The 15,293-nt window shown below is 34.4% G+C and overlaps 1 protein-coding gene across 14 annotated transcripts in view; it reads right to left on the minus strand.

Annotated features, from left to right (window-relative positions):
• The window catches only part of CRPPA (CDP-L-ribitol pyrophosphorylase A), a 113,922-nt gene that overhangs the window by 67,803 nt on the left and 30,826 nt on the right, over positions 1–15,293 (minus strand). For all 14 annotated transcript variants that reach the window (XR_014883860.1, XR_014883861.1, XR_014883862.1 and 11 more), the window contains 2 exons: positions 6,996–7,100; positions 481–526 (listed from right to left, as the gene is read on the minus strand). Coding sequence is in view for 11 of the 14 variants with exons in the window: in XM_085226128.1 (XP_085082254.1) it covers positions 481–526; positions 6,996–7,100 (151 nt within the window). In the remaining 3 variants the exon portion in view is untranslated. The remainder of the gene's footprint in view (positions 1–480; positions 527–6,995; positions 7,101–15,293) is intronic.

A 15,293-nucleotide genomic window follows, 5' to 3' on the forward strand; every position in this document is an offset into this window, starting at 1 on the left:
TCTGGTGAGGTTACTAGTACTCAAGTACTGTGTTCAGTTTTGGGCCCCTCACTACAAGAAAGACATCAAAGCCCTGGAGTGCATCCAGAGAAGATCAATGACACTAGTGAGAGGTCTAAAGCACTAGTCTAATGAAGAGCAGCTGAGGGAACTGGGATTGTTTATTCTGGTGGAGGCTCAGGGGAGACCATATTGCCCTCAACAATGACCTGAAAGAAGGTTATGGCAAGGTGGAATTGGCCTCTTCTCCTGTATAACTAGCAATAGGACAAGAGAGAACGGCCTTATGTTGCTCCAAGGGAGGTTCAGGTTGGATATTAGAAAAAACTTATTCTCTAAAAGAATGGTCATGTGCTTAAGCACATTTTACTCATCTTAAAACTTTTCTTAAAGACATTTAAAACAACAGTGTACAAAAAAAAAAAAAACTATAATAGACCCAGGAATACGCAAACTGTAGCAATAAGGACAAATACATACCCTTAATAATTGATTCAGCTGCATACAGATCCCGCTTGTAGGTCACCTAAAGGACAGACAAACCTCATTAGATTTAACACAGCAGGAAGGAATGCAAAACCAATAAAACAATGCCTTGAAGGCAATTCTTTACATTTAAAATACTAAATGTAAAGAAATGATATTGTCAATTTCTTAATTATGATAAAATATCACTGGCAAGTCATGAGAACAGAAGTTGCAGATACTATTGGAGAACCTGAAACATTTTTAAAAATACTCAGACCTGATTAGAAATCATTTGAAAATATGGCTACTTTTAACCCTTTAACAAATCGTTGAACTATGATATCACACCAATTTTCATACATTCTTCATAATTCCTTAAAAAAACGTATTTCTAATCTGCAATTTCATCATGAAATAGATTCATGTTGAAAGGACTTGTGAAGATTAAAAACCAGCCAGGTAGAAGCCTAGTTATTTCTTTTACTGATATGGGTGATTTTTTTCAGCACTGTAAAATTATTACTACTAACGAGAGCCTTGTTTCTTGTTTCCATATCCATGGCTGACACAAGGTATTTTTGTCCACAAAAAAAGCTTGCTAGCTACTGTTAACCCTAAAGCACTTTCAAAGTCTCTACCTTCCTAGAACAATTCTACAGGTGTGGTCTAAGGTTTGGGGTTTTTTTGTGTGTTTTTGTATTTGGCTGAAATGAAATGCATGCCTTTTGCTTACATTAGTTTATCAAATACTTCTTAATTTACTTTTCATACTTTGTTTGCTTCTGATCAATTATCTATTTACTTGTAACTCCATAAAACTGTGTCCTTAGCAAAAAAAAAAAAGTATAGGTAAAAATGTATCAGATTATGTATCAATATTATGGAGTACAAAGCTTCTGCCTGTGGTGAAAACTGTAGAAAATATCTAATATCCAGTTATCTAATTTTTAATCTATTAATGACTAAAACAGTTATAGTCATCTTTTATTTTTAATTAAAATGCCATGTAGCAGAAGTGAAATTGCTGCCAATGAAGTACTACATCAACACTAACATCTTATGAGCCAAGACTATAATCTTGTAAAACAGGCTTGGAGTCAATTTCACAAAATAAATACAACATTCCATGTTGGTTATATTAATTACATTAGTCCACTAACTCTTTGATAATCAAATTCTGCCTGTAGCAGTATACTCCTTATACTGCTGATCAACATCAAATTTACATACTTTAAGTACTCAGACACTATATTTTTATGTGACAACATTCGTTTTCATATAGTCCGCTCAAACACCCAGCATTTCAAGACATTTTTAATGCATTTGTTGTAGAACAAAATTGCTGTATCAAATATTAACACAAATAACTCACCAATGCAGAATATGAAACCAACACATGTTTATTCCCCAAAGGCAGACTAGTCTTTATTAGTAAACCTCTCTACCATTTTGTATTATAAACAAACTATTGTATCTATTTTATGAAATCCAATATATGCTATATTTGAAAAACCTCAGAAATGCTGGAGAGGTGTTTGTTTGTTTTTTGATTCTGTGATACTAATAATTCTACCAGACTACTGTCATTTCAAGAAAATAACAAATGCACACAGAAACAATCTTTTCCAACAGCTTTGAGTTATTTAATACTACAGTTTGTGCACCTAATACATGACGGCTGATCCAAAAGTAGCGCTCCTGTTTTATTATGTTGGCCCACAGCTTACGGCAGCAGAGGTTGAACCTTCCTGCCAATACTCCGTTACATTTTGTCTCTGCACAACAGATGGCAGCACAGGGGCAGTCTGACAAAACAGCACCTGAGATGGACATGCATATGAAGCAAAGCTGCATCACTGAATTCCTCCATGAGGAAAAAATGCACCTGTTGATATTCACTGACACTTGCTGAACATTTATGGAAACAGTGAATGTGAGCACAGTAAGGTTATGGGGTGACGTATTTCAGCAGTGGGAACAAAGATGTAAAAGACCAGCCATATTCCAAACTGCCATACACAGCTGTCATTTCACGAAATAAAGAGCAATTCAATCAGCTCATCTTTGAGAATCAGCAGATTACAACCAGAGAACCATGTACAGAGCTGAACATTGGCTTCAAAGCACTGAAAACAATGGCAGCAATATTGGAATATCACAATGTTTGCACCAGATGGGTCCCATGATGCTCGCACAGGAACAGAAGATCATACACAAGTTTGTCAGAACCAACTGAATACAAGGCTGAAGGTGACAGTTTCCTGAGCTGAATCCTTACCAGTGATGAGACATGGTGGCATCACTACGAGCAAGAATCCAAACAGCAGTTCATGGAGTGATTCTTCTGTATTTCCTAGAGCCCAACAAATCATCAAATCTGACCGCTACACTGCAACACTGACTGAACTGAAGGCTCAAACTTCCAGTGTCAGGACAGAGAAGACGACAGCCTTTCTCTTGCAACACAATACTGTCAGGCCCCATGCTAGTTTGAAGACTGTGGAACACACTAACAATCTTGGATGGATTGTCCTACCACACCCCCTGTATAATCTGGATTTGGAGCCTTCTGACTTTCTCTATTTGGACCAATGAAAGATGGACTGTATGGACAACATTTTCCTAGCAATGACACCATCACAGCAGATGTGAGATGGTGGATCAAACAGAAATAAATAGGAAGCATGACCTTTGTACAAACAGAATTCTTATAAACACCATATGTGTACTTTAAAGATGCAAGGTCCACAGAATGAAAATTTTTATAACACCTGGTATACACAAACTGTTCTCTACATGTTAACTGACTGCAGTTTTCCTGTTACACATACTCTGAAACCTCAAAAGATCTTTGAGGTATTACTACTTCAGTTCTCATCTACCTGGATGGAATATCCTTTTTCCTCTCACTGAAAAAAAGCAACCAGGCCATCGGAACAACATCAGTTCTTGGCATATATAATATTGTGCATCCTAGTATTAAAAATCTTCATAGAAAACAAACAACGACATATTATAAATCATGTAGTTATAAAAGCTATGGAAAGACAATCTTGCTTCTGAAAGACGGTCAGTAATAAACAGCTCCTAACTATTTCATAGGTAGAAATAAATTGAGAAAACTGGCAGTCTTCTGAATTTCATCAAACTTTACAAACTGAGAAGCGTTTCCCCTCTTTAATGCAACTGCCTTGAGTCACCTGCCAAACGCTGGCATAGAATGGCTAAACAGCATGGTATAGAGTGACCAACACAAGTGTGCTATTCAAACAGGAAGGAGCTATATGCCTCTGTAGCTTCCAAAATTTATGTGCATTTGCTGCAGAAAATTTTACAAATCTCATCATTTTTATGACTTGAATGCTCTGATAAACTTTACAAATGTCACTGACTCTTCAATACAAAGGTAGGGAACAGAGTGTTAGTATGTTTAAGAACTTTAAAGATACGACACCAGTATACTTACATATACTATGTAAAACAGATTGGCTGCTGTGCACCATGTGCAACACAGAATTTGCACATAAATGGGCGCTAATGTCATTGTCATGCACCACACACTTCAGTCAACACTGAAATTCTTTTTATCTGGTCCACAATATTTTCATCTTTTTGGGCGGAATCTCCTTCTCCATGATATTCTTGGGTATGCCACTAGCTAACAAACTTCTCTGTCCAAAATCTGTGTGGAGTATACTGAGGAGTCCAATCAACTGGGCTGTAATAAAGTAGATAGAACATAAATGGAAGTAATTATTTCCCTGTACTTGGTACTGTTGGAAAGACACCTGAGTGCTGTTTCCAGTTTTGAACTCTTCAGTATCAAGCACTGATAAAGTGGAGCAAGTCTAGAAGAGGGCTGCAAAGAACTTGGCTTGTTCAGTCCATAGAACAGAAGGTTAAATGTAGGAATGGGTCATATTACTGGTTATATAGTAAACTAAGCTTTTCTTGCAGGCTTTTTCTGTTCTCCTCTCATCCTTTCCCACTGCAAAAGGCAGCAAGGGAAATGCTGATCAGATCTTACAGAAATACAAGTCTGTATGTAAGGACAGATAATCACAGGAATTGTTTTTACAGAGATTACATGAAATTTCTATTCTTTGATAGACTGAAAATTCACAGGGACAAAGCTCTCTCTGCACAGCCAGATTAATCTAACTAATCTGGCCCCTAGATGACATCCAGCTACTTCTTTCAATCTTAATTATTCTGTAAGTCTAGTTCATAAGACTTCGTGCTGTCTACTGGGCATTAATAGCTTCTACAGATAATAAAGAATCATAGATTCTGGATTTTCTGGATTGAAAAGGACCTTAACGATCATCTAGTTTCAACCCCTCTGCTGTGGGCAGGGAATCAAAACATTACAAAGAATGAATTGAACATCATGGATCTATTTTGTTATCATTCACATAAGCGTTATGATACTGCATGGCAGAATCTGTCCTTTAGAAGACCAAAAAGGAAAGCAGACAATCTGTTTCAGAAAGATTATCTCCACAGAAAAAATCCTGAAAGACTTTTAGGCAACCAATGTGTAAGTAAATTTTGCTGCTAAATGGCACAGGAAATTTGCAGTGCAGATTCAGGAAATTACCTTTCTGTTTAAGATTTATGTTCATATTATTAGAAATCATGTCCCAGTGGAGAAAATTTACTGTCAGAGACAGATGGAGTGATTGGAGCTGCTTCCAGATCCCTCAACATGGTAACAAGAAAAAAAAAGAAAAAAAGGAACATTTACTAATTGCATGACATAACAGCTACTGACAAAGAATAATGGATTACAATCCAAAACAATTAAATGATAGATTTACTTAAAAACTACAGAGACATATTGTTTGGCACCTGAATACACACTTGTTTTGTCAGTTGTTAGGAACCCCACAAACTGTCAGATCTTGATATTTACCAAAAAAAAAAAAAAATCAGCTTGTTTGAAGAGGTCTTAAACTCTCCAGGGTTTTTGAATGTAACGAACTGTTCAAAAATCAAACTATTTCTAGCCAGGTATTTGACATCAGAGAACAAGAAATGTTTTCATAGAAAAAGCAGAGGAAAACAGGAAAAGAATTTAGAGGAAGCAGGGGAAAAGTTAATTTCATAAAACAATATTCTTAATTTTATAGATACACATACATAGTTTGACAGATTCTCAAACTATTCAAGTGCCTAGCTTGTTTTGCTAGTTCCAAATACATGCTGTTTTCATTAATTATCTCAGATAACATCTACCCAAGTCCATCTACAACGATGAGCCCAAAACAGCTCATGATAATCCAAAACCAAAATGAACTTAGTAGGTTCAAGTAGGTTCAAGGTTATTATTAGCACAATCTATGAGATATGAAAACAGCTTTGAGAGGAAAGACAACGTGAATCAATAACTGATATTTTATTGATAATTATCAGAATTTTAATAATATTAATAGCCAATAATACATTATTTCATGAACATCATTTTTCCATAAAACTCCAGTATAATTTATCCTCAGTAGTGATTATTTTATGGACAAAGAAATGATAACAGGTTAAATAAACAAATCGCCCAACCAACAAATTCACCCAACAGATAACGCCAGAGGCAGTAACATAATCCAACTCAAGGTCAGAAGACTAAGTAAAGCAACAGAGTTCTTTCAACTCTATATTTTGTAAAACTAGCTTTGTTTATTTCCAGAAGCCATAATATGATATTGGAGTTTGGGACAGATGCTCTTCTTTTTTGATCTTGAAACTCAAGTAAGCACATGAAAGCTGCTACCAGAAACTTAATCCATATTTTTAGGAATTAACTCTTGTGATGTGGCCTACAACCACATAGATGGATTCAAGAGAATATTAATTCCATAGTCTTTATCAGCTACTGGCTGAAGTACTCATTAAAAATTCCACTGTTCTCTCAATATACTAAATTTCAGAATAGCCTCCACATTTCTACTTGAAAATAGCTCTCCAAAGAGTAACTATTACTCTTTTCATTACAGCAACATGAAAGTTCTGAGTTTACAATACTGGGAGCAGTCAAAAATAACCCTCCACTGTAACCAGAACTCTTCAAAGTATCTTGCAAATCTAGTTTCCCTTCCCCAATTCTGAAAGATTATCATAGACTATTATATTTCTTATTATCTGGTTTAGCCTTTGAATGTTGCAAAGGCTGAGAATCTCCATCATCAATGCTATGATACTCTTAAACTGGTTTCTAAAATTTAAGACAGTAAGACTACTACCAATCTGTATAAGAATGCTTATCAAAGGATAAACGTATGAGGAACGTTTACTTTCACAAGCTTTCAAAAGTAAAAGTTTTATTTATTTGAATATTCATTAAAGAAAATTGACCTCTTAATTGTCAGAGAACATTCTTTTATTTTCAAAATTCTGAAATTCAGGAGAAAAAAGCATAACTATTACACTTCATATACACTTGAATTTTCATGGTTATAGGAAATCTATCCGAAATGTTGCCTTTATTAACTTCAACAAATGTATAAGGAAATAGAAATGTTTACACTCTTTACCTTCCAAAGGTCAGCTGTTCCTTCAACAAGCTTAGCATTTGTTTTACAGTATTTCAGAGCCAGATGCAAACATTCTGTTCCATAGTCCAGATCATAGTCTGTACACTGTTAGAATTTAAAAGAACATTTTATTAGTCTTAAAGAAATGGTGTTGTTTTTTTTTTTTGGTAATAAAAGTAATAAAACATTTTTCTCAGCAGTCCAGTCCATTTATCAAATCCCTTCTCAGTCTTCTTTTCCCCAGGCTGAACAGACCCAGGTTACTCAGCCTTTCCTCACATGAGAGATGCTCCAGGCCCTTAAAGTAGTATCACTACTTCCTTTTCCAAATTATTTATGAATAAAAGGAACGGTACAGGGCCCAGCACAACTTCTCAAAAATGCAGTGGCTAATTTCTTACTACTAAACTTGGTCATGTACTCTGTCTTGTTTCTTATCTTAACGAAATCATTTACTCAAATAAATCCTTCCCTCTTATTCCCCATACATTGTTTCATTATCAAGCCCTTGGTAAAATATCTTAATACATAAGCATCATCAATAACTCAGCGTCCTCCAGGATTCCAAGCTGTTAAGAATGAAATGATATGTGAGTTAAAGACGACTGAAATAAGAATGTGATAAATACAACTCATCTCTTCTTTTTAAATTTGCTCAATACGTTTTTAATAAAAATGAAAGACAAAAAATTTAGTTTCTATTCTTGTTTTATAACATAGTAATGAAATTCAAGGAATTAACCAACATTACACATCCAAACTTTATTATTATAAGGCAGAGAAGTCTTAGAAAAATCATAGTTGTCACTTCTGCATTATTTAAATTAGTAATTTCTATCATTTTAGATCACTGTCATGACTGCAATCAAATGAGGATCCTTTTATACAATAAATTTTGAAAGAAAAATAGTTTAGCCGTTATAATCCTCCATTGAGGTATTTAAGAGTACCAAATAAAAATTTAAAAAAATGAAGTAATTTTGTAAAGTAAAGAATCTTATTTTAGAACACTGATGGAAAAAGTGTAACAAAAAGAAGATTCCTAAATTATGCAGAAATTATTTGTTCTTTGAGTATTCTTTAAATACTCAAGGGTTTTTTTGTGTGTGTGTGTGTGTCTGTTTGTTTGTTTTTTAAGGAAAATTCTAAGGTAAAATGCAAAATATTTTCTACTGAAGTGAATAACATAAGTTAAAGAGTGTTTTTCCCTTGCCTTATAGTTGAAGAAAGTTTCAGAAAAGCTTTTTATCTTTGAAATATATTAATGTTAATTTTAATTAAGTTATATTTTTAAAAATATATGAATTACCAGGACTAGACTAAGCAATTCCAACTTATTTGCAAAGTATTAATTACATATAATTAGTTGAGAGTGGAAAATATCCATAAATGAGATTAAACATCGTGAGGATATTGCTGACTTCAAGGAAAGAAATATGACACAAAGCAAAGTAATAATTAAAAACATATTTCACTAACACTTGCACATCGTGATATTTACCACTCTAATTATCAGTAATTGTTTAAACCTAAACATATTGCTATAGTGTACTCTCCTGCAACTTAATACACTGATGTAACTGGAGAAAAATGAAGTACAACTATCAACTCAAGACCAGCTTAATTTATATTTTATCCATACTTGTGTTCTCCACACCTGAAACTTAAATCCATATTTAAGATGCACAACTTGAAAGTTTCTATATTGCTCTAAGAAATTCAGTTACTGAATTTAAGTGTTGTCAGGGAGTGACTAAACCAAGGAATGGTAGAATATCTAACAGGAAAATTTTTACTGATTCAGGCATGCAAAAATTAGCAAACTAAGTCTTCTGTTTTTATTTCATTGTACATCCATAGCTAACTTACACTGCAATCTCCTCTTTGAAAAATATTACTATTCCTAAACTGTTGTTTTAACTGAAAAACTGTTAAAAAGTTAGACACAGTGCAGTTAACCATACCTGTCATGTACACATAGCTTTGTGAAACAGTGAACATAGTTTAAGCTTCAGACCACAAATTCAAAATGGTGAAAACAGCTGGAAATACTGGCAAAATCATATACACAGAGGAAAAAAACCAAAACAGATTAACTGAGCTCTGTAAATGACACAGAATGAAACATGTTATTTAAAAATGCTTTTGATCTGTTGAATATTCAAAGGCATTCTAATAGGTAGTTTGGGGGACAGACTTACTTGTGGGTGCTTTTTTTCCAAGGGAAGATGTCTGAATAAAGTGCAGAGACTGAGATCTAGATTTCCACATTACATCAATTTTTCCTACCTCCAATCCCCACAGTGGTTCCAAAATATTTTGATAAATAGTATGACTTCCTAAGAATGGAGCTACACTGTGGTTTCTGATCGTAGAACAAAGAGCATAACCTTAGAGGAAAGAGCGGTGCCTGGGAGGCACTGAAAGTCCACAACCTAACTTGTTTCCAGTATGAGACTTTGAACAGTTAAAATCATAGAGAAGCAGTATTTACAATAAAAAAATATTTAACCGTTTAAATTATGATTATTTTACTGAGTACTTAACTGATGAAAGACTTTGGATACATAAGATCTGATAACCATAAAGCACAACTAAAACAGATGCAATACAATTTTTCACTACAGCCTTGCCATTTTCTTACTATTTTGTAATTTTTGAGTTGTTATATGCTTACAAAATAAGGGAACAAAATTAATAATCTTCATGTATTCACTGAAAGAAAATCTTCAGACTTGCTCCTTTACATGCATGCCTTTAAAGTGCTTACAAAATTGGTCTTACTTCTGTAAGTGGTGGCTGTATCATCTTTGGTACTTCCCTTTTCAGCAGCACGTAGTATCTACTGCTATTTAATGTCAAGCATGTTTAGTAAGTTTACACAGTTGTGGAATCTGAGCTTTTGTTTCTTTTTTTAATCACACTTTCCATGTTCATTACCTTGGAATGCAGAAATTGCTGAATTTTAACAGTCAACTGCATATACTATACACAAGAACTAAACAAGAATGAAAGTAGCAAACAAAGGAAACAGGTGAATAAAAAAAAGTGCAGTAAGTGCACTAAAAGTATGCAATAAAATTGAGTTGAAATAAGTTCATTCCTGAAAGATTTCCTACTGAAGTTAATTATTAGAATTGCTGCTTCATACATCCAGAAGAATCAATGGCTCACAGTGACAAGAAAAACTATACAGTAATATACTCCAGTACAGAATTATGCAAGCCTGTTTTAGTACGGATCTGCAACCTACATCCCAGTGCTTCTCATTGCAGTAACTGCAAGTACCCTCTCCAAACATGTCATGATTTCCACAGTGAAATCATGCACAAGGGCACTAGCTGAAGTACATTTGCAGTGACAGCAGTCAGGACTCTAGGCATACTTTGGAGGCCTGTATCTAGCAGTGTTCCCCAGGGGTTGGTGCTGGGTCCGGTCTTGCTCGACATCTTTATCAGTGAGCCTAATGAGGGGATAGTTTCCACTCTCAGCAAGTTCGCTGATGATACAGAGCTGGGAGGAACGGCTGACACACCAGAAGGCTGTGCTGCCATTCAGTGAAACCCAGACAGGCTGAAGAGTTGGGTGAGGAACCAGATGAGGTTTAACAAAAGCAAGCGTAGAGTTACAGACTATTTAGGTTACTCTATTTAGGTTATTTATATATATAGGTTAGTTATTTAGGTTACTCTAAGAAAATGTAAAGACATGATGATTCAGTCTCCCAACTAAGGAATTTTTAAATAGATAACAAGTTTTAAAATTAAGTAATCAACAACAGAATTTGATCAGGCCTAAAAACCAAAGTGAGTCAAACTCCAACTAAGGTAAAGTACATCCTTTATTATTAAATAACTGGAATAAAGAAGAATATTCAGTCTTAAAATAATTTACTTAGAGAATCACATCTTGAAGTCATGCATGATAATAGCCCTTTTCCTCGCCTTTGGATGCACTAAATTGTCAGTAGCTGAGATGAAAAGTTCTATCTACACTGTTACTACAGTGTGTACAATGTCACTACATTGTATTCTTAGCTTTCTGAAGAGACAATTCAGATGGGTGGTCTTCTATCTGCTGGACACAGTGATTCTCATTTAGTACCTGGCATTTTCTGAGTCTCTGCCAAATGGATGATTCTTACAGATACAGTATATCTGTCAAGGCAAATATGATAACACTTTAAACAACACTCACAATCCACTTAATTTCCAATTTTAATAATGGCTGTATGTCTCCACCAAGTTATATATTTCAGTACTGCTAAGATTCCAGATTTCACCTAGGCTATGGCAGTTTTGCACTGCTGCATGGTTTTGAGCTTTGAGATTCTAAAGGATGAGGAGTGCCATAAAATGGAAGCAATTATCCCATTAGCAACTTCTTTTTTTTTTTTCTTTAAGCAAGGCATTAGAATTTCTCTAAGCATTCCTGTGGCAGAAATTAATTAGGGCAAGGTGGGGATTCATACAACATCCTGGCTCTACTATTATGCCAAAGAATTAATCAAGGACAGAGCTATCTAAGCTAGCATGATTTTCTCAACAGACCACCAATCTAGCTGCAGGTTTTGAATAGATTGACTGTTGAACAAAATTCCTGAAATACATTTAACCTGAAAATAACTGAGTGGGTTTTATGGATAGAAAAACAGGAAAAAAGAAAATATGTCCTATAAATCTCATGACCAAATTGTTGGGATAAGATGAGGCTATATGAAGTAAAGTAAAATCTCCATGGAAAACATCTTAAATATATAACCTAGAGACTGTACAAATTTCTAAATAATTTCTAAATTCATTTATGTGAGGTTGACAACCATGTATTTAAGTATTAGCCTAAGTGCATCAGCCTGAAGCTGAATAGAGAAAAGCAAATTAAACTTCTTTTTTTTTTAAACAAAGATTACAAGTTACATTATTTCATTCATTTTCAATGTAAATTCATTACAAATTAGTTCCATTAAAATTTTGCATTGAAACTAAAAAAATACCAATTCTCATCAGGAGTTAAATGGAACAGAACTAAGATACTCCTGTAGCAGTCTTTTTTGTTTTTTTTTTTTTTTTTTTAATGGGACTAAAATCACACATTAAGTCCAAGCAGAAATGGACTACAGCAATAAAAAAGATGTTAAACTAAAAACTTCTTATGTAAGGAGAAATGACATTTTCCATCATTTAGGGGATACACAGACTTTCCTGTCAAATAATTAAATCTACAATCCTTACAATCTACAGGCAAATCAGTAGAAAGACTTCCTTTGTTATTTCATAAGCTTAAACTGAAAATTGAAAAACTTAACGATATTCTCAATTTTTATAATATTATACAGCTAATTAAAATCTATATTAACATTAAAGAAATTAAGAGTTGGAATTTTAACAAGCTGAAATAATCCATGCTACTTCAGACAAGTACACAGCCTAGGACCAATCAAGTAGGTGACAATATTAAAAATATGATTATTGCATTTCATGGGCAGATGGAAATATGATATCTTTATGACTCCACATGAATAAAGGATCTGGCTTACAGTATTGTCCTAATACAATTTACAAAGGTAGCAGACTACTATTGGTTGTTTTAGCTAGCTCATCTAAATTACGTATCACATTTTGCTTCAGTACTTCAAAATACAGTTGAATGGGAAGGAAGAAAACCTTCAGACAGAAAATGAAACATGGAAGTAGAAAAAATGCAATAATATAATGATACATGTCATATATTTAGAAGACCTGAACATAAAATGTAGCTAAAGCAATGTAGGTGAGCAAGTCTGAAGAATGAGGTCAACTTATTTTCACAACAAAGCACACTAAATGAAAGATATCTAGCTTTTTAGAAAAAGATAAAGGCCAAGACACAATCCTTTAGAGGTTATAATAGAATCTACATATCTTACTTACAGCTATTCATTTTTAACAATTGTGATCTATTTTTCAGTGCTTTTCTACTATAAAAACACTTCTAACCCATATCACCAATTCATCACTGACTGGCAAAGATTTCACATCAGGTAAAGATTTATATATCTTTTTCCCTCTGAGTGGGCAACAACTTCAACACCTCGGTAAACACAATGTTTAATATCTGCTCAATGTTAAGAAAGTTCTGATGCCCTGAAGATTCAGGTATCTTTAGTCTTAAGAGAGAGGTGTTATTTGTTTTGTGGTTGTTTGTTTGTTTGTTTGAAGGACTTCAGTGTTCGACTGAAATGGCTAAGTTCTGCCTCACTTGCATTTTGACCTTTTAGTCCTGCTGAGTCTGACCCTTTCTCTCAAAGTTACCAAGGCTTTAGTTAACAATTTGTCTGCTACTGTTCATTTAATCGTATGTTGCTTCTGGCAATGTTAATTTGAATGACACTGATTTCTTTAACAAAGAATGAACCCGCAGGAAAATCCCCAAATCAGTCTAGACATTTTGCCTCGAAGGACTTGCCTGACATATGCCAAAATATTACTAAACTGCTACAGCTGACTCCACTTCCCCTCTACAGAGGATACTGAAACATTTCACACATGTTTGAAGAAGAATCTCAGTGATTTTGTAGACTTTCAAAAAGCACTTGAGAAGTTTACAAAATCCACATGGAATACACTCCCTGTTATTTACATACAGAGAAGACAATACTTCTACAATGGGCCTAACAATAGCCAACTTTCTTTCTTATTCTGACAAAATGCTCCTGGAACATTCTCAGAAGTTTGTTAGACAAGAAAAATTTCATGACTTCTGAAAAAAATGAAGTCTCTACTTCTACTGAGGATTTGTTTGGACAGCTTGCAGAATCTCTCTTTTTACCATAGTCCCATCTTGAAATGATTTTTTGGGAGTGGAAGAACATCTGCCTCCCAGAATTTAGCATCAAAGTATTTCCATGCTTCTCCCTGACACACTATTATTTTGTATCTTGACATTACTACGCTTATACATAGCAGTTCTCTCCTATGCAGGCAGATGCATAAGCATATGCAACTCCCCTCATAAGCATATGTGACTGCTTATTATCCAAGAAGTGGGTAAAGCTGGCTACAAACAAATGTATTAATGCAGCATCATCCCAAAAAGTACTCTACCTAGTCTCTGCAGAATTTAGATAGAAACTCTAAGGTTTCATCTTCTTCCTTGTGGTACTTTCTGTAAGGTACTTTAGATAAGCAGAAAAAAATCTCAAACACACTGAAGTTTAGCCTCTTTTAACAAATATTCCTGCTTTCTCTTCTTTTTTATTATCTCTGCTTCATTACCTTGAGTAGCTGAATATAAACTTTATAATCTACAGGTCTACTATCAACAGATTAATACACTAACTACACATACCCATCATTGATGTTGACAATTCTCCAATAATATATCATCCTTCCTAGGCTTTTGGTTACATCTTCAACACAGAAGCTATTCAGGGTCCTCTACATACCCCTCTTCTGCTTCCATTTTCAATTGTTCCTCTGCAAGATCAGGAAGTTGTTCCTCCTACCTTCCTTACGCTGGCAAGATGCATTTAAGATACATTGTGATTTCTTGAAAACTTCAGCTATTCTATATCATGGCTGCCTTTGTACACTAATGTGACATCACATAACAAGATGCTTTGTACTGAAGACAAAGGATACCTGTGCATTCCACAATATGTCAGAAATAGGTATTAGAGAAATCACTCCCGGCCCACACTGACTCACGAAAAAAGAGGTTGTCTACCTGACTTCCTGATACTCTAATTTCTCATATGATACTGCTCCAGGGAAACACTTGACTTCTAGTACGTCTTCCCCTCATCCTACTCCTCTTCCCAGGCTTACAAGATCCAACTCTGCATTTGCTAATATTTGACATAAAAAGATGAAACTACATTAAGCAAAAAAAAAAAAAAAAAAAAAAAAGAAAGAAAGAAAAAAAGTCTAGTCTAAGGAATTCAGCCTTTATTTGTTTTCATTTGGAAAAGATGGATTTTCAACTAGCACTTAAACTATACTGATATCCCCAGGAGCTGATAGAATAGGTAAAAAAGTTTCTAAAGAAGAGAAATTTAATTCTTGGTAGTTCAAAAAAAAAAAAAAAAACAAAAACAGAGTGAGCCAAAACAAACTGGCTGGTTTTTGTACTGGGTAGCTAGATGTGATTTTACAACCTTTCCACAAGTTTCACTAGTTATTAGGGGCTTGCACTTTTTTATTCAGAATACTTAAACTAATTCCCTACTATCATTTGCTGAAGGTTAGCAATACAGTTCACACTTACAAGAAAGAAGAAATCACGAGTCAAGAACAAATACCAGAACTAGGACAACATAGT

Source organism: Meleagris gallopavo, chromosome 6 (assembly GCF_905368555.1).
Source record: "Meleagris gallopavo chromosome 6, MGAL_WU_HG_1.1, whole genome shotgun sequence".
Taxonomy (NCBI): Eukaryota; Metazoa; Chordata; class Aves; order Galliformes; family Phasianidae; genus Meleagris; species Meleagris gallopavo.